This window comes from Bombyx mori, chromosome 21, assembly GCF_030269925.1.
Source record: "Bombyx mori chromosome 21, ASM3026992v2".
Classification (NCBI taxonomy): domain Eukaryota; kingdom Metazoa; phylum Arthropoda; class Insecta; order Lepidoptera; family Bombycidae; genus Bombyx; species Bombyx mori.
The window spans coordinates 8,033,192-8,060,693 of NC_085127.1; the positions used below are offsets into that span (position 1 = coordinate 8,033,192).

At 36.5% G+C, this 27,502-nt stretch overlaps 1 protein-coding gene across 1 annotated transcript in view; it reads left to right on the plus strand.

The window, feature by feature from the left end:
* Positions 1-27,502, plus strand: part of LOC101741259 (uncharacterized) — a 43,216-nt gene that overhangs the window by 13,406 nt on the left and 2,308 nt on the right. The window contains exons 2-6 of the mRNA XM_004929707.5: positions 14,185-14,286; positions 20,311-20,481; positions 25,760-25,929; positions 26,279-26,492; positions 26,979-27,411. Coding sequence (XP_004929764.3) covers positions 14,226-14,286; positions 20,311-20,481; positions 25,760-25,929; positions 26,279-26,492; positions 26,979-27,411 — 1,049 coding nt within the window. The 5' untranslated portion in view covers positions 14,185-14,225. The remainder of the gene's footprint in view (positions 1-14,184; positions 14,287-20,310; positions 20,482-25,759; positions 25,930-26,278; positions 26,493-26,978; positions 27,412-27,502) is intronic.

Below are 27,502 nucleotides of genomic sequence, written 5' to 3' on the forward strand. Positions count from 1 at the left end.
TTCACGGGGTTCTAACGAGTTTGCTATTCCTACTTCTAAGAAGAGCAGTGCTTCGCAGAATCTACAGCCGGATCGGAAACGCGACCCACTGAGAAGATCCGGCGAGAAACTCAGTGGGCTGTGTCTGAGGGTTAATTTAATCCCTGAAACCTTCGTCGCAAGCGATGGGTTCGACGAGAGGAGTGCCCGGTACTTGTGGTACCTAAAAGCACCTTCAATCTCTAATATTGCCTACTTTTTCTGGTAGTTCAATTTTAAATCTTACCCGCAAAATTATAATTTGCGTAATTACTGGTGGTAGGACCTCTGAGTCCGCACGGGTAGGTACCACCGCCCCGCCTATTTCTGCCGTGAAGCAGCAGCAATGCGTTTCGGTTTGAAGGGTGGGGCAGCCGTTGTAATTATACTGATACCTTAGAACTTATATCTCAAGGTGTGTGGCGCATTTACGTTGTAGATGTCTATGGGCTACAGTAACCACTTAACACCAGATGGGCTGTGAGCTCGTCCACACATCTAAGCAATAAAAAAAAAACACTCCAGTATTAGAATTTCATATTTATCTTGTGTTGTTAAGCTTATTTAGAATTTTGAATAAAGAGATAATGCTATTTTCTTCGGTTTTCGCCAGTGGTATGCTTAATTAAAACTCTTTTTACGATTTAATCTCGCGTTTTTTATTATCATTATATCATTTCTGATGTTTTGAATAGTATACAACTTTCGTGGTACGGATGACTGTGGTAGTATACATATGTAGGTATGTATGTATATATGTATGTATAGTTTTCATAAATAGATTCATACTACTTTAATATGCTTTATGTACAGTACCTGTGTATAAACTAGAAGCACATATCTATAAAAATTTTACAGCACACATACTTTTACAACACACGAAAATATTCAAGAGATCAATAAAATTATGATTCTCCATTTTGCTTAGGAATCTGACATCGTAATTCAAACTTGAAATGATATTTTTACGCGACCATAAATCCACTACTATATTTCTATTTTTAGAAAAGAAGAATATTTATACAAACACATTGAATTATGTTGCTATAATCCTAAAATCAGAAGGGAAATCAAGTTTAACATTTAATAGAATTTATTTCGTTCATAAATCTGTGCATTTAGTTAAAGACCATAGATTTGGGTGAATCAAGGTACTACTAGTACATAATTTAATATGTGATATATAAAAGCGTGAAATATAATAATGCTAAAATCACTCCAAATTATTTTGATAAAGGAAAAGTATTCAGGAGACAGACTACGGCGATATCAAATATCTCATTAAAAGATTACTGTAACAAACTTCATTAACGCAGCTTAATTATACGCAGACAATATGCCACAACTAGTCCTGTTTATCCTTTGTTCTATACATGTCGTTCTGGTTCTGTTTACCGCTTATTTAAGAGATGCCTTATTTGCCAAAACAATACGGGAGCAAAGGTATCGAGTCACGTATAAGTGACGTAAGCTTTCCCTAGAGCGTTACGTGCGCTTGTGTAGTCGACTTAATTAGTAACATTTTAGACACGTTTTTTTTTTGTAATATTTATTATAATAGTTATAAGCTGAGTCGGATAATTCGAATTTATTCATTTCTCAAGGATATTGACGGTATTCATCTTGTGACGTCATAATCTAATTCGGCTCCGATAAATAATTCAGGTGATGTATAAACTCGTCTTGCTGTCTGAATAGGAAAACTGTATGAATTTTATTAAATAATAGCTCTCCTACATTCAAGTCGTAATATTCATCTAGTAATAGGTATGATATTAATGCTTACCTAAACGTGAGCCACATTCTGGACGTAAATAAGTTTTTCGGGCATAATTTTTATGACATGGTGTATTTCTTTCATTCCGTAGGTCATTAGCGAAGATTTGATGGGTAAAAATTAAAATGATATTTTTTTCGGTTTTCACAAGCCATACATGCTACTATATACATAGTCAAGACCAATTTTACATCAACTAAGGGCACTGTCGTCGCCTTTCGTGACTACGGAAAATGTAAAGTATTTGAAACATTGGTTTTTTTTTATTGCTAGATGTGTGGACGAGCTCACAGCCCACTTGGTGCTAAGTGGTTACTGGAGCCCATAGACATCTACGACGTAAATGCGCCACCCACCTTGAGATATAAGTTCTAAGGTCTCAAGTATAGTTACAACGGCTGCCCCACCCTTCAAACCGAAACGCATTACTGCTTCATGGCAGAAATAGGCAGGGCGGTGGTACCTACCCGCGCGGACTCACAAGAGGTCCTACCACCAGTAAATAATATTAATATAGTGACATTAAAAGACGCGAAATTAAACCCTAAAAATATTTCTAATTAAGATTCTAATAAAATACTGAGGTAAACCATAGCTTACTCAAACATTACCTGCCCATTTCTATTACCAATCATTGGTAATAACCATCGCTGCGTTCTAGTCAAAAAAGCAGTCAGTAATCACTAACACCAGGCAGCCCTAATCTTACATACAGACCTACATCATAAGCTATTATATATATGCTATTATACAAATTGGATTTAGAAATTCACAGTTTATATTGCCACAGCGAACAAACTTTCACAAACAATTTCATGCAAAAAAGTGGTTTAAATTTTTCCGTCAAATATGTATGTAGCGTAAATAGCACAAAACTTTGGCAGTTTTTCTTAGTAAGCACGACTGTTATTATGCGGTACATTTTTTATTAACGAGCACTACTTTGTATATTTTTAACAAGTTAACGAATTTCACACGCTAAAAGTCGTCTCACCGGCTCTTGTGATCAGACTTTAAAGAACTGATTTTGAAAATAAAATAAAAAATTATGTTTTAATATATTATTACACTATTAAAACCCAGCCGCGTTTTGTTGTGACTATTATTAAATTTATAAAATAGATCTATTTTATGAAACGTTACGCAGTGGAATCTTAAAGTGCCACAAAGAAATGGACTTAGTTTCAATATAATCGCATTACTGGTTTAAGTACATAATGAGAGACAAATAGGCAAAAAACACCTTAATTTTTTATTGAAATAGATCAGTGGCCTTAATTTTATTTTATTGAAAAATTATTTCTAGGAATACTTTCTAGGAATTTCAATGAGAAACAATATTTAATTACCATTTGTTTTCATCAAACATATTTGACCTTGATTATCCTCACATGACGTTAGCATTGGCTTTCTTTTGATCTTACTGATGACCTCAAAGGACTTTTTTGCGTAAACGCGATAAATGAAGTTATGTGAATTTTTTATTTAGTTAACTTAGGTTTTTTATCAGGCTTAAACGTGTAATAACAGTGGCTTATTAACTGCTTAGCATCTGTGGGAAAATTAAACAAAGTCTCTTGACGTGGCTTCTCGAATTCTTCGAAAAAGTCCACTGAGGTCTCAGTAAATAACCACCATTTTACTAAGACGTTATTTCAGTTCACCACATCTCGTTTCATTTAATTTCATTCCAAATCATTACAGTCTCACATAAATAAACTTCACTTCATCCGTATAATTTTAAAATAACAGAACATACAAAATATTTGGCGGTATTGTGTAATACCTCGCCGCTCTTGTTACAAAAATACAATAACCACACTTGTTAACCTCAAAATACTATTCTAATAACTTTTTTTCTAATAATAATCTATATATTATATAAAAATGAATTACTGTTCGTTAGTCTCGCTAAAACTCGAGAACTCGGCTGGACCGATTTGGCTAATTTTGATCTTGAATTATTTGTGGAAGTCCAGAGAAGGTTTAAAAGGTAGATAAATATAAATATAAAATATTCCTTTTGTTTGTTTTAAGTTTATTTTATACAAAAGTTTAGGTCTTTTATTTATCAATTGAGGCACTACGAAGTCTACCGGGTCAGCTATTTTCTAATAATTTCTAATTTCTTATTTCTATTTTCTAATATTTTTTTCTAATCAACTCAAAGCATGATGGGGAAAGGATAGTCATGATTTGAACAATTTAAATCTTATTTATCAAAGTGATATGTAAAAATCCGAACGTGCTTTAGGAAACATTGTACTTAGGTCGTAGAAAAATTAGAAATTATTAAATGGACAGGTGACATTTATAAAAGATTGAAAGGAAAGGATTTTTAAAGCTATGATTCCGATTTGAAATATTTGTTAAATACATAGCGAATACTTCAAAAATATTTAAGTTAGTTCCTTAAATGGGTGTATATTTTCTAAAACCGATATGAAAGCCGATATATTTTTTGTATTACCATGTATTGCTTAGTAATATTATCACATACATATTATCTATAAACAAAAAAGATGAAATTACTTTATTCTAACGAAGTAAGGGTAATCATTTGTAACTACAAAGAGTAAAGATAAATGATAAAATTGAACAACCGTATAATTCGTTTTAGTTCTCTCGTAGTCCTAAAATAACATTGGCAAGAAACAATTTAATTGGTTCTTACTACGTTGAGTATTAGAGTTCATTATCAGACGTGGTTATCAGTTAATTGTATTACGCACACTGCCAATAAGTTGTTCTTAGTTTAAATTTGAATTTGGATCAAATAATATTTGACATTTGTTGTGCAGAATTATTTTACTTTTTTATTATTGTTGCTTTAATACAATTTTAAGTAAGTTGTACAAATTGAGGAGAGTTCACTCTCAACTGTATGTCCACTTTATTTCACACAAGTGTACGTTCGGGCGAAATTATAGCCATAGAAATGTACTAAGCCTTAAAACAACAATGATCGGAAAACCTAATTGAAACGTGTGAGATGCCCACATCAAAGACAACATTAAAAAACGTTGTATAGGCCCAGATTTCATAAGCTTATAAATCCTTTTTTGTATTACTTTAACTATCGTCTTCGATAGATTATTCAAGTCCTCGAAATATTACGTACTATATATATAATGGTAACGTGCGTGTGTAGGTTGGAACTGAATTATTACATTAAGTTCCACCATTTTTTTTATGTCCATCAACCTTTCTCTAACGCATTTATCTTTTTGCCATTCACTGAAGTGTTCCGAAAAAGTATTCAGGCCCGTTGGATTTTATCGCCTATTCCCTCTAAAATCTTATGTAATGCATTGCTAATAATCAATTAATATAATATGCATATATGCATATTATAATATTATATAAAATGATATTCATATTTTAATTTTAATATATTATAATGTAATATAGATAGTTAGATAGACGTTGCGTCAATATATATATCCCCAATAGCTCGACTATGAGGTGTTTCAGGATTATTCATTCTTTCTGGGACACCCTGTACGTACTATTTAGTTAACTAAGATTAGTTAAAGTTAACTGTCTCCTTAATATTGACATAGTTGGTTGACTATCGGAAGTCCAACTCATGTAAACAATTGCTTAAGACGGTATACATAAGAATTCACGACTAAGAAACCGCCACTTTGACTATAAATACGAGTGACTATTGCTGCACAACACTTACATATACATCATCTATCTATCATTTTACCATCCTTCATTATCAGACCACAATGTCATCGCCTCATTCATTTCATCGCCTTCCAGCAAAAACATCATCATCATCATCATTTCAGCCTATCGCCGTCCACTGCTGAACATAGGCCTCTCCAATAGATTTCCAGTGCGACCGGTCCATTGCCACCTGCATCCAACGAGACCCAGCACTTTTTACTAGGTCGTCGGTCCATCTAGTAGGTGGCCGTCAAAAACATCACCTCTGCCTCATTAGGCAGGTAGTCCAAGCCCGGGCAGAGGGGATTTTCCCGAGGCTCGATCCGTGGCCCCGTAAGGGGACATGAAGACCCAACGACGCACAGCACATTCTGTCTCGAACAGCCGAACGAGGCGGAGCTCCCTAGTGTTATTATTGTACGCTTGAAATTTAATAAATGGAATTCATTGGAAAAGTGAGTTTTATTTACTCTCTCTATGGAAGGCGATGACAACAACTAACAGATGACGTCAGTCTCGCTGTCGTCATCGTTTGTAATAACAATATGGCACAGGTCGCTGACGCCATCAGTCATATATAATATTATCTTTAATTAGTTCACCAAACAATTAGTCTTGACACCAAAAAGGTCCAAAGATCTGCCCTATCAAACCGCACCCACACTACGAAGGATTCTCAGCGAAACTTTTGATACCATTTTTTGCAACATCTTTTATTTTGTGATCGAAAAACCGATATATTTTGGTGTTCAATTTCTTTTCGTATGTCTTAAGCCGTTTTCATAAAGATTTGTTTTTATTCTATGCATTGATCCAAAACTATAAACCATAGTAGGTTTATATTTCAACTGTATTCATGTAAAAAAACCATAAAAGCCGCATCTGTACTTACCCTATCGTCCTTAACAGACACGCTTCACTTTGCTTTTAGAGGGTATAAAGCACTACCGCATTTATCTAATAGACTTTATTGCTCTCCAGAATAAGTATATATGTATTCCAGGTCTGCGCTTTCTTCTTTTTAGTAAGATGACTGAAATAAACCGGACATCATTTCTTCCTTTCATTTATTACAAGAGAAAACCGGTGCTCTAAATTAGTCGACTAACTTACGTCTTACCTCCTGTTATGTGGTAACCGGAACCTACGGAAATCAGAACTTGAATGTGGCCACAAACCATGAGACATGAAATCTCCCCTTTTTTTAAACCTCCCCTTTTTGTGCTAAAATACTCGATCGAACGCCATTTTCATCTACGTTCGTCCCGCTATCCTGATTATGTCATGGGTCTACCATGTCACATGTAGTTCTTTCGGCACATCTACCTAGTCTTGGCCACCGTTTCGTCATTGTCTTACTCCATCTGTTATCAAGGCCACACTCCATTTCAGATTCCGTACTCTCTTACCAATCTCTGTAACTTTTGTTTTGGCGTCTAATCTGGGTATTACGAACCCGATCTATCAAATCCATGCTTAGCCTAGGCCGTTAGATCATACTAATTGTCAGTGTACAATAGTTAAGTATTAAAATAGTAAAAGGCCTAGGCAGACTTATTTTGTTAGATTTTTTTTTCTTAGTTTATTCTTTCGACTCTTTCTTCGATAGTAAAATGCGGACTTAAATTCGTTCACAGAACTCACCAGCTCGTGAGCTATTTATTTCTGTAATTAAGATTATGTCGCTATCACTTTTAATGGTTTAGGCCATCTGCCAGCAACAGCAAGTAAAAAAATATTAAATCAACTATTTTTTAATTCCACACCACTAAAGATGTCTTATTTTTTTAACGCTACAATTTTTCTGGCCGGCGTATTGCCAAGCCATTGTGTTTGTTTTTAATTTGTAATAGACGACCATGCCGCTGTTTCGAAAGTAGGTAAATGAACTAAACACACTCGTGCAGAATGTACGAGAGAAGATTGTACAGAGGCCATGTGCACTATGATGTGTCGATACGCATATTATCCTGTCCTGGTGAAACTGGAAAGGCCTCCGGGCCACCAGTAAATATTCAATCATAAAAAAAACGCATATTATGCCAATGTACTTAATCAAATTATTGAAACATTTTCATATAATTTTTAGTATTCATCAAAGACAGAAAGTCGCAAAAATATGATTTATTTCCTAACGATCCCTAATTTCATAATTAAGTGGAGTTAAACAAAATTGTCTTGTGCAAAACTGTAATGAGTATAGGTATTTTCCGTTTTCAAAACTTTTTAGATATTTTTTTCATTCAGGATACAATAAAAATTACTGTTATATGAACGTATGAAAACCGTGTCCAGTTTAAGTACTGATTTAATATATTGTATAATGTGGTGAATTACTATCATAACCCCTTGGTTGATGTGCTGGCACATTCTTACTTATTTTCTTGAAAAATAAAATACTGATACATTATTTTTGGATTCGATTCAGACTACTCTCTTCCAGCTCTACCGAGATTAATATTCCAATGCTTGATTAACACTTCGTGTATCCACAGTTTTTTATATGTAAAAACAGTTTTTTTTTTAATTTCTACTACTACTACTACTACTACTATTTGTACTATATGAATGAATAAAAAACAAGAGGTGTAAAGTTTTTAATAACATAACAACACGTTTTACCTGAATTCGAAAATAGAAAAAACAAGTCCTACACCAATGGCCCTTCAACGCTATCTTCTTTTAAGAGAAATAAACATAAAACAAAAAACCCAAACAAATTCACATAATACACTTTTCGTGTTTCAACTGACGGAAAGAGAATCCGAAATAAGTTGTAAAAATTGTCTCGGAAACACTTGGGTAACTCGATGACTCTGTGTAGGCTCACGTCCAATGGTTATCCAAGTTCAGGGCCTCCAATTTGTTTCGTTTCGATAGGTTGATTACTTTTCGGGACCGTATCAAAATGGTAAATAAAACCTTCGTGAATTTTCATGTTAACATCGAGGGAAATTTTATGATCCCTTTTTTGTAACTGTGTAAATAGAAAACATACACTGTTTGCCCTGATTTGTGACAAATCAACTTTTTCGGTCTTTACTTGAAACAAATAAGGCTTCGCAACAAAAATAATCAAAACGGCAGTACCTGTATGTAGGATTTCAGCAAACACTGTATCACCAGTTATAGCGCAACATTCAAATCACTATAAAAATTGCTAACATACTCGATGTTACACTTCCGGCCTCACATTACATGTGAGCCATTATTTACGAACTAGTTCAGGTACAACCTAATGATTAGGCAATATATAGAACTTATTATTGTTTTATAATATAATTAGTAATTTTATAATCAAGTAAATATTCGTAGTTGATTCATATTTCTATACTTGAGTCGACCATTATCAAAGCCGGCAATGTGACTTTTGGACAATTATTGGTAAATCAGAAAAACGAATTATTGACTTTGTATTCCATTGGCAGTCACAAAACTCTTCTGAACGACATCTTAGATAAATAACAGGTTAAGTATTAACCTTTATTTAATGCAGGTTTTGAAACGTATTCTTTAAAGGAGACGATTATATTCAAATCAATCTGTATTGACATATCAATAACATTTTTTTGTCGAAATGCACAGATTGCCACCTTTGATAATAGACGACTCACTTATAATATGTTATTGGCGCCTTCCGCTTGACAGCTTCCGGCCTAATAAACCTTCAATGTTATTTATGTTATATAATTCGATATTATTAAATAATTATTGTGCGTAAATAATCACATAATTATGTTAAACAATGTTTAATATTACCTATTAAGTTTGTATTAAAATAGGTCAAGATGATTGTATAAATACCGGCTGTTAGCATATTTCTGTTCATTCGTATTCTACCCGTCCTAACGTGTATTAAAGAGAATAATATATTATTATTATTTCGTGTAAAGTGTGTCAATTGTCGTCGCCACCCTGATAATCCTTCTACATAATACATATTACCGGTGGTAGGACTTCTTGTGAGTCCGTGCGGGTAGGTACCACCACCCGGCCTATTTCTGCCGTGAAGCAGTAATGTGTTTCGGTTTGAAGGGTAGGAGCCGTTGTAACTATACTTGAGACCTAAGAACTGATATCTCAAGGTGGGTGGCGCATTTACGTTGTAGATGTCTATGGGCTCCAGTAACCACTTAACATCAGGTGGGCTGTGAGCTCGTCCACCCATCTAAGCAATAAAAAAAGGAAAAAATAAATAAATAAGTAGTGGACATATATTTGGTAATTGCTTATACCGTAGTTACGATGGGAAAAATGAAAAATACAAAAAAAGACAGTTGCATTGAGAACCTTCTTTTTTGAAGTCGATTAAAAAACAAAAATCCTCAAGTCAATATACCAATTTCTCACATACACGATATTCGACACAACAACGAAATAAAAAATTGCGCGACATTGACCTATTTTTCCCACTGCTTAATATAATAATGCTTCGATAGGCAGCGGCTTGGCTCTGCCCCTGGCATTGCTGAAGTCCATGGGCGACGGTAACCACTCACCATCAGGTGGGCCGTATGCTCGTCTGCCTACAAGGGCAATAAAAAAAAAAAAAAAATATCTAACTTAGAACGAATCTTTTTCGATAATGCCCCAGCTAATTACGCACTCTTACGTGCTGGTTAATTTAAGTTTGGTAACTCTATTGATAACTATCTTCGTTAGAGTGATGAATTTATCAGGCGCTTGAAAACAAGGTGATAATATACTGCGATACAACTGAATTGGTTCAACGTAATTGATTAATTATGTTTGGATTAAGTTACTCACGGAGCGTGTTACATAATCTTACTTGATTATGTTGTTCTTCTTCAATGTTGTTGATCGAGTTAAATTTTGTGGAAGCATCGTTTGATCAGGTTTAGTTTCAATAGAAAAATAATATTTTCTAGAAAATTACTTCCTGTTTTGTGATGACAATATTCATGTGATAGATAGTATAGCTAGCCCGCACAAATCGGTGGCTTCGACAAGTAAAAGCCACCATCCCGACTATTTCTGCAGTGAAGCAGTCATTTGTAGAACGGTATTGCCGCTATTCAATACGGTCGGGACTTTTTCGTAGGTAGCCGCATTCACTTTTTGATATCTATAGCCTCTTAAAAGCTTAAAACCAAGTGGACCGTGAGCTCGCTTGCCTATCTAGAGAGCAATTAAATACAAAGTAAAATAACTAGTATACTACTAGGGTTTTTTTTATTGTTTAGATGGGTGGACGAGCTCACAGCCCACTTGGTGTTAAGTGGTTATTGGAGCCTATAGACATCTACGACGTAAATGCACCACCCACCTTGAAATATCAGTTCTAAGGTCGCAAGTATAGTTACAACGGTTGCCCCACCCTTCAAACCGAAACCCATTACTGATTCACGGCAGAAATAGGCAGGGTGGTGGTACCTAACCGCGCGGACTCGCAAGAGGTCCTACCACCAGTGATGTAGGACCGGGGTATAAGAATTTGTTACTAACTCACTAGAAAAAAAATACGTTTTACTTGCGTGAGCAAAGATTTTTGATACATTTATGTACCTAATATGAAATAATTACATTGGAACAGTTGCTTGGCGACAAAAGTAAACCGAGCGACTGTTCCAACTAGGGCAGACTCACAAAGCGATCTACCACTTCTGACATAAGAAAAATTAAGAAGAAAGAAAGAAAAACTTAAAAAGAATTTAATAAAACTTCCCGTTTATATGTTAAACTTATGAGATGGCCTGCCCATTTTTTTTTACACAACTGTTTTGAAATGCGGAAAGAAACGTCGTCTGCATTTGTGACACAAAATTAAAATGGGTCGTCATGATTTACGAACGCTGAATATTTTATATGAATACCTAAAAATGCTGACGGCCAAAACTGAGGGTAGTAAGTTGAATTAATGAGCCGATTCCGAATGAGATTTTAAGATGAAAGTGTGTTTTACTTTATACACTAAATAAGATGAAGGTTTTTTTTATTGCTTAGATGGATGGCCGAGCTCACAGCCCACCTGGTGTTAAGTGGTCACTGGAGCCCATAGACATCTACAACATAAATGCGCCACCTACCTTGAGATATAAGTTCTAAGGTCTCAGTATAGTTACAACGGCCGCCCCACCCTTCAAACCGAAACACATTACTACTGGTACCTACCCGTGCAGACTCACAAGAGATCCCACCACCAGTAAAATTTCGCAAATTATAATTTTACGGGTTTGATTTTTATTCTTTCACCGTGGAAGTCAATCGTGAACGTTTGTTAAGTACATATTTCATTAGAAAAATTGATACCCGCCTGCGGGATTCGAACACCGTTGCATTCGCTAGATAGGAATGCACTGAACGTCTTAACCTTTAGGCCACGACGACTTCAAACTAATTCTTTAAACTAATAACAATACAATATCTCTCGGGGCCGCAAAATTTTCAGATTTGTTTTTATATAGAGATCGGCAGATAAGCTCACGAATTAACTGGTACTACCATTACCAATAGCCATTATAATATGAGTACTGTCTCTTACTTTGAGACATCAGCTCAATATCTCTGCTGCTTTGCGACAGAAAAAGGGAAAATAGTGGTATTATTCACAATATGCCCAACTGCAACCAACAATAGTGGACTTCGTGAAACACGTATTTGGATATTTATTCAGAATTAATATGTACATATAATCGATACGTCAGAATCATATCGCCGAGACAATGAAAAAATTTACCTAGACCCCAACAGCCAAATATATTTTGAACCAAAATACCTACTCTAACATTGGTGAGTCTGCTGGCTAAATAGTTCCTAACCACTGTGTGAACGATAGCAATGTAATAATCGTTCATATTTTTATTATCGTTGTCGAGAAGGGCAGACGCGTTCTTTGTGCTTAGTGCGAGTTTTTTAACGTTCTCGATAGCGTAAAAGTTAACTCATAATTTGTATGGAATGGAATCGTTTGCCTACGTTTGTCGCTAGGGGCGCTGTTCCAAGTGCATACAAAATTGGGTTAACTTTTACGCTATCGAAAACGTTAAAAAACTCGCACTAAGCACACTGATCCTGTTTTGTTCAAAGTTATTACGAACCGTAGATTCTAAAGCGTCAATACCACTCAGTTCAAGACAAAAGGTCGCAGTCTCTCAAATTCTATCGCACATTCACTGTTGTAAGTCGTTAAATACGATACCGATGTCAACGAAGTATATAGTTAAATTAGGAATGATTCTAAGCATACCTACCCTTGTCGCTTGATAGAATTTCATTAATATGTCTCCTCCTTGCGTCGGTTCCTCATTATTGAGAATTATTAGACTCTCCACCATTTGCATGCGAAGGATTCTTGAATACTTTGCCCACATCGCAAGGAAAGACAGTGACAACTTAGAGAAATTGATGGTCACTGGAAAGGTCGAGGGCAAGCGACCAAGAGGCAGGAACCCGACCCGTTGGACGGACCAGATTCGTGCAGCCCTGGATACCACAGTGTACGATGCTCTGCACTCAGCTGCAGATAGGAACAGATGGCGGTGCACTATAAAAAACAATCTGTTTCAAGGCCATGACCACGACCCTCAATAATAAAATATGTATTTACTGTGAAACATGTGCTTATTCCTGTTGAAACTTCACAGACTATAACTTTTATTTCATAATTTTGGAAATTACAACACAAAAACAGTCTTTCTCCTGTAATATGCTTAGAGTTGCTTTTTAATAACCAGATAAATCTTGGAAAAAGAAAAACCATTATAGCAATCTATATTCTAGCCAAAAAGAACAAAAACGTGTTAATTCTTAATGCTGCGAATTAACATACGTACGATAGCGTGTTTGACTCGTTCTGAGGTCTACAAAATGTACTAAAATTTCAAACCCGCATTTAATAATTTCAAAAGACTTAAACCATTAAGGATTCTAAAAAAGATATTTTTGGAATTAGCTCAAAAACTGTTGATGCCAGTGGAATTTAAAAAAAAGAATCTGATAGAGGTGGAATATTCGAAAAATGATATCGACTCCCGGATGCTTTTTTTTTATCGCATAGATTTGTGGACGAGCTCACAGCTCACCTGGTGTTAAGTAGTTACCGGAGCCCATAGACATCTACAACGTAAATGCCACCACCCACCTTAAGATATGAGTTTTAAGGTCTCAGTATAGTTACAACGGCTGCCCCACCCTTCAAACCGAAACGCGTTACCACTTCACGGCAGAGATAGGTAGGGTGATGGTACCTACCCGTGCGGACTCACAAGAGGTCCTACCACCAGTACAATGTGTGTATCCATGTAACCGCAGGATGACAATATCTTATACCTTTAAACGAGCAATTCTTGTATATTAATATATACTTATATAATCTGAATCTCGGAAACGGCTCCAAAGATTTTCATAAAATTTAGTATACAGGGGATTTCGGGGGCGATAAATCGATCTAGCTACGATTTATTTTCAGGAAATGTTGTTTTATTCGTGTTTTCAATAATCAACTGTTCCCGACATCTATTGGCGAATAATAATACTATTTTTCTTAATTGAGGGCAACTAATCGCTTTAAAGACACAACAAGATGGCGTTATCAAAAAAAAAACCGAGCAAAGTCATCATCTAGTTACTTATCAAACTTTCTTAATCGTATTATAATTTAATCGACGGATATTTTTTACCTTAACAATCAGTCCAGAATTTTGATATAATTAAGTTCTGTTTATCGGTCTCATTTCTCTTCTTTGTTCCAGGTGAGACGCGAGGGTGATGCATCGCCTGTGATGTCTCTAATATGCAGTGGGACGGACTCTACTTCGTGATTCTAGCATTATGTTGTCTGCACACTGCATCTGGTAATTAATTTATCGACTAACAGAACACAGAATGCGGGGTATCGTTTCAATACCAAGACGTTTTTTTCCTTACCTATTCTCTGGCATCCTAAAGAGCTATTCCGACTACGCGCGGACGGGAATTTGTTAACTTTGAAAGAGTGTTCCACATTTATACATGTCGTCATTTATAAATGTAATTTATTTTGTACTGGTGGTAGGACCTCTTGTGAGTCCGCACGGGTAGGTACCACCACCCTGCCTATTTCTGCCGTGAAGCAGCAATGCGTTTCGGTTTGAAGGGTGGGGCAGTCGTTGTAACTATACTTCAAACCTTAGAACTTATATCTCAAGGTGGGTGGCGCATTTACGTCGTTGATGTCTATGCGCTCCAGTGACCACTTAACACCAGGTGGGCTGTGAGCTCGTCCAACCATCTAAGCAACAAAAAAAAACTCTGGCAATCATAAAACATCAGCCACGCCGAGGTCTATTCGTTCGTCGAGTGTAACTTAATGAATATGGAAGCTGCTCGTGAACGACCCCCTGCGATGTGGCTACTTATTTTAATTAGCTTGAATTGCGTGCTTTAAAAGCTATTAGAAATTTAGTATATTTTTTTCGTGTTTCATGAATTAGTAGCGTAATAATTCGTTTGTATCAACATGTAACCAATGTGTAAAAGTAAGGGATTCATAACATTTAATTCACTGACTTGTTATAGCTGTCATAAAACTCGGGTATCATGTATCGTGGCCTACAGGATAAGTCACCTAGTGTGCTCATATGGTGCGAAATGCCTATCACGGCATCCAAATCCCATAGACGTATACCATTTTTTCTAATGAAATACGCACTTGCCTTATTTAATGCACACCAAACCAGTAGAAAACATAATATCTACATTTACTATACGTATATATATATTATTATATACAAAAGTACTGCAAAATCTCAAAACGGCTAGTGGCGTTCACATCTATGGGCTAAGGTAACCATTTAATACAAGGTCGGCTGTGAGCTCCTTTACTCGCCTGTACATTAAAAATAAAAGCTTCTAATATAATGTAATGTCATAGGTTTAATGTCAAAACATACTCGGTTGGTGCATAGATATTAACCGAGCTAGAATGACTATAAAACTCATTCGATTTGAGCACATGTGATTTGTCTTAACGAGTGCTATTAATATTATAACTAATAGCTACATAAAGTGTTTTTCTTTTCTTTTCATTTATTTTGATAGTTACTAATGGCTTATATTTATTTTCTACCTATTCTAGTAGCCTCAAGGGGTTATTCTAGATTCACCGAACTAGTAGGTGAGCTCACGGAGCTCAAACCTGACGACCTTGCTAACAGGAACCCTAGCAAGAGCCGTACTTCACAGAATCTACCACCGGATCGGAAACGCGACCCACTGAGAAGATCCGGCGAGAAACTCAGTGGGCTGTGTCTGTGGGTTCATTTACTCGCCGAGCCCTTCGTCGCAAGCAACGGGCTCGACGAGAACGATGACCGGTGCTTGAAGTCCCTAAAAGCACCATTAGTGGATCGGGAGGATCCGAAATGACGTGCTTATGGCTTAAGCCCAACCGTCGTCTTTTGTACTTACCCGTGACTTAGGACTCAATGGTGCAGTAGTCAATGCCCCTCAATGCTGGGCCCGGAGCTGTGAGTTCAATTTTCACAACGGGCAAACATTTGTATAATGTACAAGTTTGTGTACTCTGTACTCTTTATCTGGCCGTATAATATAATTATGTGTCATATTCTCTAGTTCCCATAATAGCGGCAGTACTAGTTTCAGGTCAAATGACCGTGTCTGACTTTTCCCAGTAATTATCTTTATATTATTTATCGATCATTATTATATGTATTGTATGTACGGATTAAATACATTTCGTGTTTTTTTTTTCTGTGTTGCGATAAACATTTGTATTTGTATAAGAACTAGCAAGTTTCTTGGCGATTCTTTTCAGTACTGAAACTACATTCGGGTTCGGTGGTAAGGTCATGATGGTTTAAAGCGTTGCACCGTAACAGGACTATTTCAATTTAAAAAAAAACGTTCGTATTTTTATTTCGTAAACAAATATCGCGTTCCACACGTACGATTACGCGAAGGAAAAAGGTATTTGACCAGTATTACAACTGCTTTAGAAAGCGGGACATACATAATATTTTTAAAGTAATATATTACACAGCAATTATCTGATATTCATTAAAGTTAAAACAAAAATACTATAACGCTATTCTTCCATTTGAAATTTATATTCGAATAATTCATTAAATTGAATTGAATTTATACGTTCAAATTTATTGTACATTAAAAGTATATTCATGGAATGGTGGATGCATAAAATTTTTGGTTAAAATGAACAGGCCCAAAGATTGTGTCGAACAAAAGTTGCTACACACGATTTCTGTGTAGAGATACATAAAAATTTGCTAATATATCGACGCTTGAAAGGCAAACATGACTAAGCGACAATAACTGTTTTGTACATAAATGATAGACAATAACCATATTCGATGCGCAAAAAAAATATATTTCTAGGTCTATTAAAACCCTTTCAATCCTACAGCTACTAGCTAGATTCTACTGCAGCTAGATTCGTTAAAATAAATTTTGTTTTCCGGTATTTCAATTTTAAATTAGCCTACTGTAAAGTTCACGCATTGTCGCTTACTCACGTTTGCCATTCAAGTGTCGATATGTTACGATTTTTTAGATATATTTATTAGGATTACTTATGCGATAAGTTATAGCCTAAAATTAACTGATATCTAACACTAAAATTGACATATTTTATTGTTTCGTAAATTAAAGAGAAGAAATTGTTTGATTACATTGTTATTTGTCATCAGGCTTATCATGTTTATACGTCTTTGGACAATTCACTAACATTGCTACGGACAATGACAGCTACAATAATGACCGCTCAGTTACAAAACCCACACGTATGGAAATGTAGGCTGAAAAAACATTTGCATTTACCCGAATTGCAATTTAACACAAAACCTTTTATCAGCTTGTATAATGTCTATCGGAAGCAACTAGGGAAGTTCATAGACAATAGACGCTCGTAGTGCAATGATATTTGAACTGGGACACTGAAACGTTTGATTGCATCCTCTACACGCGTTATTCTATACGGGCCCACAACACTACTAGTAAAATCTATAGTTCTAGATGTATCTGCTAGGTCTATAGAAATTCCAGGTAAAAATGTAACTAAAAACATAAACAAATTTAAGTGAAATTGTTATATCTTTCTATTGGTAACTATTTGTGCAGTTACTAGCATTTATTTATTTTGTTTAAAACAGAACTATTTCATGTACAATTAGACACTATTTGATATATTGATACTTTTACTTCTTCTACGATATATTTATGTTTATCTAAAAATTTATCAAACGACATGATCATCTCAGGATTTGTTAAGAATCGCGTCATCAATCTTGCAGTAGCAAGGATTCGGTAAGTACTAAAGGTCGAACATTAATAATGATCTAATCGAAAGTTAATAACCTAAAACACCCTATCAATTAATGACTGAAGTTTGTTGGCAAGATTTGATAGATTTAAGTAATCGATTTCGAAATCAATGATATTCTGAACGTACGAATTTTATCTATCTCTATATATAAAAATGAATTGCTGTTCGTTAGTCTCGCTAAAATTCGAGAACGGCTGGACCGATTTGGCTAATTTTGGTCTTGAATTATTTGTGGAAGTCCAAAGAAGGTTTAAAACGTAGATAAATATGAAAATGCTCGAAATTAAATAAAAATAACAATTTTGTTTTTCGTTTCATGTCCCTCCCATCGGACGGATTCCTTTTGTTTGTTTTAAGTTTATTTTACACAAAAGTTTAGGTATTTTATTTATCGATTGAGGCACTACGAAGTCTGCCGGGTCAGCTAGTTTTAAAATAAATATCAGTCAATTTTTAACTGATGCCAATAAAGGAGGAATTTATGTGCTCGACTGAAAATATTTTTATATTTGAAAGGGCGTACTGTCGAATTAGTTCAATTGTTGAGTTTAATCAAAGTATTAGTGTCAGTCAGTTTTATTCAGTCTTAAAATCTGAAATACATTTACAGTCTCTGACATACATTTTTCATTTTATATTTGATATTCTACTTAATTTGATAATTATCTCAAAGATAGAACGCTGACAGATTTTCGATAACTTAGACAAACCACGAGGCTGTCATAGTAAATTCAAATTTTATTTTTAGGTGAGTAAATTCCGATAAACGCTATTTACGGAAAAGATAATTTTATTAAAGATCAAGTTGAAATAATCTTCGTATGCTGGTTATTCTATAATTGTAGGCCAAAATAATAAAATTATTTTATTGCCCTCGACTCTCGATACGTGCGCATTTTCTAATTAATATTAATGTAGTTGGTGAAAATTAAATTGAAAAACTCTATCCCATACATAAATAGAGCTTAATTTAATAATAAAAGCGTGCTAAAACCGTGATAATTATTATTTTTATTAATATTAGTTATACACGCCACTTATCATGAGCACAATTACTTAACTAGTGCATTAAAAAAACCAACACCGAACTTCAGTAGTCATCGTGGCCTAAAGCATAAGACGTCCGGTACCTTCGTATCTAATGATGCACCGGTGTTCGAATCCCGCAGGCGGGTACCAGTTTTTCTAAGGAAATACGTACTCCACAAATGTTCACGATTGACTTCCACGGTGAAGGAATAACATCGTGTAATAAAAATCAAACCCGTAAAATTATAATTTGCGTACTTACTGGTGGTAGGTACTCACATCTTGTGAGTCTGCACGGGTAGGTACCACCGCCCTGCCTATTTCTGCTGTGAAGCAGTAATGCGTTTCGGTTTGAAGGGTGGGGCAGCCGTTGTAACTACACTTGAGACTTAGAACTTATATCTCAAGGGGAATGGCGCACTTACATTTTAGATATCTATGGGCTCCAGTAACCACTTAACATCAAGTGGGCTGTGAGCTCGTCCATCCATCTAAGCAATAAAAAAAAACTTACATTTTGTGGGTTACATTTTTATTACACAATTTTGTTAATTCATCGTCGAACTCACTAAACTTGTGAAAGCATTTACATAGAAAATGTTTATTTGCCTATTTGATTTGAACCTTAATTGTCGTGTGGCAATGCGACAACATTCCGGATGAAATGATTTACTAAATACTTCTCTATGTACGTGTTTGTGCTTGATATCAAATCTAATCAACTGCATTAATCTGAACACATACTTCATATTTTTTTCCAAAAAAAAACACATCTACTCATTTGCCTATTGCGGTCTATCGATTTCATATTAAAAAAAAGTACCACGTACGTATGTCGTGAAAATTGATTAATATTTGTAGTGTCAAAATTAATAAAACAATGTTAGTTCAAACATACGTCATTGGAAACCACATTCACAACCGTCACATACAATAAAGCACAGTTGAAATACGAGTATGGCTTTACTATATATTTATGTGTATGCTGTATAATACATAAATTAGTTAAATAACCGAACTACTAGACTATATTTCGTCACTCTTGACATATATATTAATAAGTGAAGCAATTGTACCCCTTTTTAAGAAAATTGTGCGGACGGAGGAGTATGAAATTTTCCACACTTATAGAAAATATACGAGTATAGAAGGAGTGCATAACGCTAATATTTTTTTAAATTATGCATTAATATATTAAATCAATAAAAAAACATTACACACACTACCAAGTATTTGACACACATACACACACCCATATACCTATATACTCTTTGCTTATTGTCAAACTTGTTATTATTGCTTAATGTGGTCATATTGCGAATAGGTTAATATTGTTTATTTATCTATCTTTATTTGTCTACAGTGTGGTCTTCGCGAAATCTGTGACTATATAAGTATAATAGTCTATGACAATAGAACCTCAATAATGTTCAAACTTATAATTTCAATTAATTATTGTCGAATTTCGTCTACTGCGGGACCATTGTGATAAATATGCTTACTCTTGTAGAGCCATTGCGGTTCCCAGAAGACTACAGAACGAATGGTGTCCGTAGACGTAGAAGCGAGGAAAAGGACAGCCTCGCACTTTCAAGAGAAATATTTAAAAACATCACGAAACAGCTTCGGGAGAACATCAAGCGAGAAGGGGCGACTGACAAGACCGATCATTTGTTACAGAGTAAGTATCGATTTGTGTGTGTGACTGTAATACAGTTCGATAGCGATGCTATGGACGGCATTATTCATTAGCTTAAAACGATCTGAAGACATCATACGTGACAGAATTTATTCAGAATTAGCCGTACTCGCCCGCTTCGCTTGGCATTTAAAATTAACATTATTATTTATTGTTACTATTATTAGGGAGTCCAACACTCACATAAATATTACATGGATACCAAGTTTCAAGTCAATCGAATACATGGTTCAGTAGTTATAACGGAACATCCGTAAAAACCACTGCAGATTTATATATTAGTATAGATTATTCTTAAATGTTCACCCTATAGGTACTATGGTCGTTTATTCAGTGAATTGGTAACTCAATTTTATTGAATAAAGAATATAGAAATATTTTTCGGTTCTAAATTTATGATGCTAATGACTATGATTGAAGTATTCATTGGATATCACAGAACTTAAGGAATTTTCTTAACATATTTTAACGACGATGAGTTTTCAAAATACCCAAGCTATATGTAGTCGTCGTAGCCTAACGAATAAGACGTCTGAGGAATTCGTTTTCTTGCGATGCATCGGTGTTCGACCATGTCCCACCACCCTGCCTATTTCTGCCGTGAAGCAGTAATGCGTTTCAGTTTGAAGGGTGGGGCAGCCGTAGTAACTATACTTGAGACCTTAGAACTTATATTTCAAGGTGGGTGGCGCATTTACGTTGTGGATGTCTATGAGCTCCAGTAACTACTTAACACCAGGTGGGCTGTGGGCGCGTCCAACAAACTAAGCAATAAAAAAAAAAGTGTGTGTGTCCGCTCCGACGCACGACTGGAGTTTACTGGATATAAAAAATTAAACGAAACAATACGAGAAATAGTTCTATATTACGACAACACGATACACTACAGATTATTAACAAATTAACGAGACACAAAACAAACGACTAACAAATATATGAAAATACAATAATGAGAGAAACGCGCGATCAGTACGAGGCTTTGTGGCGGACTGCCGGCGCATGTACTAGCATGTCACACGAAATGCGCATAACGCATTTCGTGTGACATGCTAGTACGATTTTGGTCCCCATAATTTTCATACCCCGGGCCTATATATGTAAATCGATTCTAAAGGAGTAAACTCCAAAAATATATTTACAGTTATAGAATGATAAATGCTAAATAATAAAATAATATTCTTAATTACTTTGCACAAAACCTGGATAATGGCCTGACTATTTGATTTATGAAATATCTTCAAAGTTAATTATTATGAAGTAGCTGGTGATATGCAAACATCTTAAAATGAACGATTCTGTACTCTCATACTTTAACAAATGAAAGATGAATGCCACGCACATTTATCTAAATCGAAAGAACAGTAATATAACACAAAAGCCATGCTTTTCCTTCTTTTATAGATATTCAATGACACGAGAATTGGTATGACTCATATTGATTACACATTTTCGTATTCTGACAGCTAATTTCTGTGAGTGCTCAATAAATGTTTAATACCTAATAGTGTATCGCACTAACAGGCTCCGATCCACTACAGTTTAGCACAAGCGTTCTTTTATAGGTCTCAATTATTGTTCTCGACAAACACAAATTACCGTCCATTATGGTCACGCAAAACCGTAAAGCTCTCACAAAAGATGAATCAACATAATTACAAACTTGTCGTTAGTGTTTTACTGATTTGCACTAAAGAAAACTAGTTACACGATTACTTAATCACAAAATCCGTAGAACATAATTTTGTATTATGTCCATTTACTAATACTTATTGTTCGATCATAAACACTAAGATCGCAGGATATAGATTAATTTTGCGCAGGATATGGATTCATTTTATGTGATACATATATATGATAGTGTGATACATATATAATAGTCTACAACGTAAATGCGCCAACCACCTTGAGATATAAGTTCCAAGGTCTCAGTATAGTTACAACGGCTGCCCCACCCTTCAAACCGAAACGCATTACTGCTTCACGACAGAAATAGGCGGGGTGGTGGTACCTACCCGTGCAGACTCACAAGTGGTCCTACAACCAGTTCACAAGAGGTCCTACCACCAGTAGGTGGTGATAGCACTGAGGTTAATAGCTATAAAACCCAATATAAACGATTGCTCTCACTCTGCGAAACATCGTGCCACATTTCGTGGCATCGCGAGAGCATCAGTATCGCAGGATCCGACTGATGCATGACCACGACCACTCTGTCAAGAGTGTACGAGTAGGAAGAATAAAACCCAAAAAATTAACATACAGTGGAAAAAGTTACGAAGCTGTTTTGTCTTTCCGTAGCAAGCCAATATACCTATATGTATGAACATATATAATAATACCATTTATACGTATAAGAGATATTAAGGTATCCCCCTTATCGTTTTTTCTGTTGCTCATGCAGGCTCTATTTGAACCTTTTTTGAAAATTAATACGGAATTAGAAATGGGAATTCTGATCATGATTTATAATCTCGCTCTCAAATTTAAATTATTTTTATATTCTTATCGCATACAATGTAAATATTGCAGTTTTATTTTATGAAACCTGACAGGAATTCATAGATTAAATCTATTAAGCTTATATCCTTTAAGCTTTAAATAATACATATTTGGTGAATTATTTCCTCATATTTTTTTTATCTAAAACTTCAGAAAAATGTCGTTTAGGCTTGCAAAGATTTCTGAAATTGAGTAATAGACTTTTAGCTATTATATTAACAGTTTCTATAAACATCTACTTCTTGATTACCTTTCTTTAAGATAATAAGAGTCTGCTGTGATTAATTAGAATATTACCTTTTAGATAGGTTTTCAGACAATCTTAAGATAGGTCAAACATTTTAAAGGAAAACTTTATTAGGAGCACCGTACTTAAACTGAAAATTTCCTTTGCCGAATTTATAGTACTATCAACAGTAAAATAATTTGCTACCAAATTTAAGGAGATAACATTTTACTAGCGCACAGTAAATTTGCTCGTAAGATAACTTTAACTATTCTTATCATAAATATATTCCTCTGAGTTAATCAAATACAAAAGACTGTGCTGTTTTAACATATACAGATAAGACTCGTTAAACATCAAATTGAACGAACAAAATATATTTGCTAAAAATATCTGGATGTCACCAAAAGTTTGAATCTATTTTAGCACAAATGCATTCAGCTAACGACCCGTATTAATAGCAACTTTAACGTATTCACTTATTATAAGAGGGTTTTTTTTTTTTTTTCGGGCCGGGGGCCGAACCTCCTACGAGGTCCCCGCGCCTAGGGGGCGCGCGGGGAATGTGAGACTCAACGATCTGCAGGTGTTGAGAGCAGATCGTGGGCCCAAGGATGTTAGGGCCCACCCACTAAACGACTCCCCTGCACTCTTACACCCGACGTCCGATCTCCGTCCGGGGTCAGACCCGTTCAGTATGTTCGGCGACGACAGCGACGACGAAAATGCGGACCGCATCGCAGTCCGCAGCCGCCGACGCGCCGTCCTGTCCTCCTGGTGCCAGCGCGCTAGAGTGACGGTAGCGTGCGGCGCAGCCTCAACCCCCTTAGGTCGCCCCGTGACCATCACCGGGAGGAGACTGCCTCCTCATAGGGGCTGGAGCTGGACAAACGCCCTCCTCCGAACCCCGGCTCGACGGCGGTGGCACGGCGCCAAGAGGGAAGAAGAGCTCTCCCTCTCCCGTTCCGCCGCCTCCTTCTGCGAGATGGTGGACTCGCAGAAGTCGAGCATCGTAGCCACGACGGTCGGAAGCGACAAGTCCGGTCCTATTTTTGCAACGAGGACGCGGCGCTGCTCCGCGAAAGCGGTGCAGTACGCGAGCGTGTGCTCCGCCGTGTCCTCGTTGCAGCCACTGCAGTGGTGGCACTTCGGCGTCGGCTCCCTCCGGGCGACGAGGTGCAGGTAGCGACCGAAACAGCCGTGTCCCGTGAGCACCTGCGTCGCTCGGAAGGTGAGACGTCCTCGGTCGCGATTCACCCAGTCCGAGAGGACCGGGCGGATCGCCTCGATGGTCCGTCGCCCGTAGGCGGGGTCCGCCAGGCGGCGAGACCACGCCTCGAGCACGGCATGCCGAGATTGAAGCTTCCGCGCTCGAACTTCCGCCGCGCCGGGACGCGGCTCCCCCCTGGAGCGGAGATCGCATCGCCACGCGTAATCCGCAGCGAGTCCCAGGGAGGCGTCCCAGCTAGCACGCACGCCGCCTCAAACGAGACGGTGCGGTATCCACGAACCGCCCTGACCGCAATCGCGCGCTGCGGACGTCGCAACGCCGCAACGTTGTCGCGGGTCAGGGCGTGGCACCACACGGGAGCCCCGTACAGTGCCATCGACCGCACCACCCCCGTGTAAAGGCGACGCACCACCACGTCAGGCCCCCCGATGTTCGGCAACAGCCGACTCAGTGAGCCGGCAGCCGCCATCAGTCGGGGACCTAATCTTTCAAAGTGAGCGCGGAAGCTCCAACGACCGTCCAGTACGAGACCGAGGTACCGCAACCCGGTTGCCTCGATCTCGACGCGAACGCCTCCGATCACGAGGTGGGCCCCCTGATAAGAGGGTACTTTATGCCTTTGAGTAAAGTCTTGCTGTGGTCATTACTACTTCAATTAACAATTTATAAAACTTTATTTAGCTTTAACATGGTCACAGTTTTAGACTTCATAAACATTTTATTGTAACATAATATTTAATAATTGAACAACACCTGAAACTGAGATATCCCTTCATGGAATTTTTACTATTTCACTGTATGTATCCAGAGCAAGGGTTCATTGTAAATTCGTACTATCTGTAACCACTACTTTTATCTATTATGTATATTCAGACTTTATTACCACGTACCATCCGGCTTTGCAATGAATTCCCCTTCATAATGTTTCCGGAATGCTATATATCATTCTTCAAACAAAATTTGAGGAGAGTCTGCAGTGGTAGACAATGACTTGGCTATGCCCCTAGAAATGCTGTCCATAAGCGACGGTGACCACCTACCCTCAGACGGCCTAGCGACTCGTTGGCCTAACTATGATTTAAATAATAAAAAGCAGTCGTACAGTCGGGATATTCATCTCATGTCTCAAGGTCAAAATCCGCATAATGATGTCTATGGGCTCCGTTATCCACTTAGCAGCAGAAAGGCCATGAGCTTGGTAACAAAACTATGATAACAAAAACATGGCTACATTTTAGAAAATATCGCAAATAACTTATTCATATAGTAATTTTCTTTATAACAATGAATAAAATATTTTACAGCTAAGGTAGAAGACACGAGAAATTATGCTCCATATCAAAGTTACCACGATCATCACCACGAACACCACTGGGGGCCATATTTCGAGGAGGAGAAGTACACTCAAGTCACGGCTCACGTGGGAGCTGAGGCGCTGTTAAATTGCCGGGTTGTAATGCTCAAAGATAAAACAGTGAGTACTTGAATTCAATACGTGGAGTGTTTACTTACGTAAAAAATGTATGCGCTACAAATAATTTTTATTAAATAAGATAAAATATACCTAATAAAACAGTATGAGTTACAACCATATTGTGCAAAAAAATGTTTTCAATAAATCAGTGATTGCAATACATAAACTCTATTACATACAAAGGCTCAGTTAATTCAACGTTATATTTTTAATCTAAGTCCACGGCAGCAATATTTTGTATTTAAACTTTATTTCAAAAGAGTGTAAATACAAAAGACTTTAATCCTGTGCGGAAGCTCTTGATATATTTATGATCATCAAATATTTATGGTTAAAGAAACTTTTTTAGGTGATGTGGCTGCGTAACACGACCGACTCTGCGCAACTACTTACCGTTGGTCCCGCTCCATATACGGGCGATAGTCGGATCGCAGTAAAATTCCAATATCCAAACAATTGGAGGCTTAGCATGAATCCTGTGAAAAGATCTGACGCAGGGCACTATATGTGCCAAATATCCACTCATCCTCCTAGAACCATATTTACGAACCTAACCGTATTACGTAAGTGCGACAAGTTTACTTTCCCGGTTCTCAGCATTAATTGAAACGAACCAACGAGCTTTAGATACGAGGATTCCTACATTTGAAAAGGAAAAAAATCTTTCTCATTTCGCTTTCGCGCCGTTTCTTTTCTTTCTAAATTAAATATGTTTCAGAGAGACCTAAAAAAAGGATATTTCGTTCACATGTACCCGAAAATTTTGTAACCGAAAAGCTATATTCCATAGTTTAGAATATTAATTTAACATAAATACATAAAACTACAATCAAAAATCTCTTAGATCTCCAAAATTTGGCAAACTTTAATAATAAATAGATTACAGAATTTATGTTGCTAATTAGATAAATATACGAAGATAGTTTATTTCTAAAGATAACGTGTCTTCATTAGATTAATTGATCCATAAAATAAGTTCATTAAAATCGGTTTTACTTAATTTGAGACTTTTTAATATAAAAAATAAACTTTAAATTATACTTTTGCAGCTCCAGTAATAACAATAAACGGAGACGATTCGCACGATATGAAAGATAGATTTTACAAAGCGGGTAGTGCAATAAAGCTATCTTGTATATTATCTGAAGAATATGCTTCAACACTATCCACAAGCAATCCGGTTACGACGCCAATTCCCACAACAACAACTACTTTAAGAACAACAACAACAGAACTGACAACTAAATCAAGTACTATATTTAATAGAATAGATATTATGATGAACAAAAGTTGGAGTGTCGAAACATCTACAATTACTTCGACGGTTAGTATAGGTACAACGACCAGAAAACCTGAAACGACTACAAAAGAGTTGACAACAGTTGTTCCAACCACACCGCCTACGGTGAATAATGTGTACGGAATTATGTGGAGGAAACAGGGGAAGGACTTTTTCCAAAATGTCACTTGGAGGAATTTAAGGTAAATATAAACAACCAATTTTGTAAAAATATTAATATTAGTAGTAAATATACAAATGATTCTAGAGTATTTTGTGAGCGATGGAGCTTCG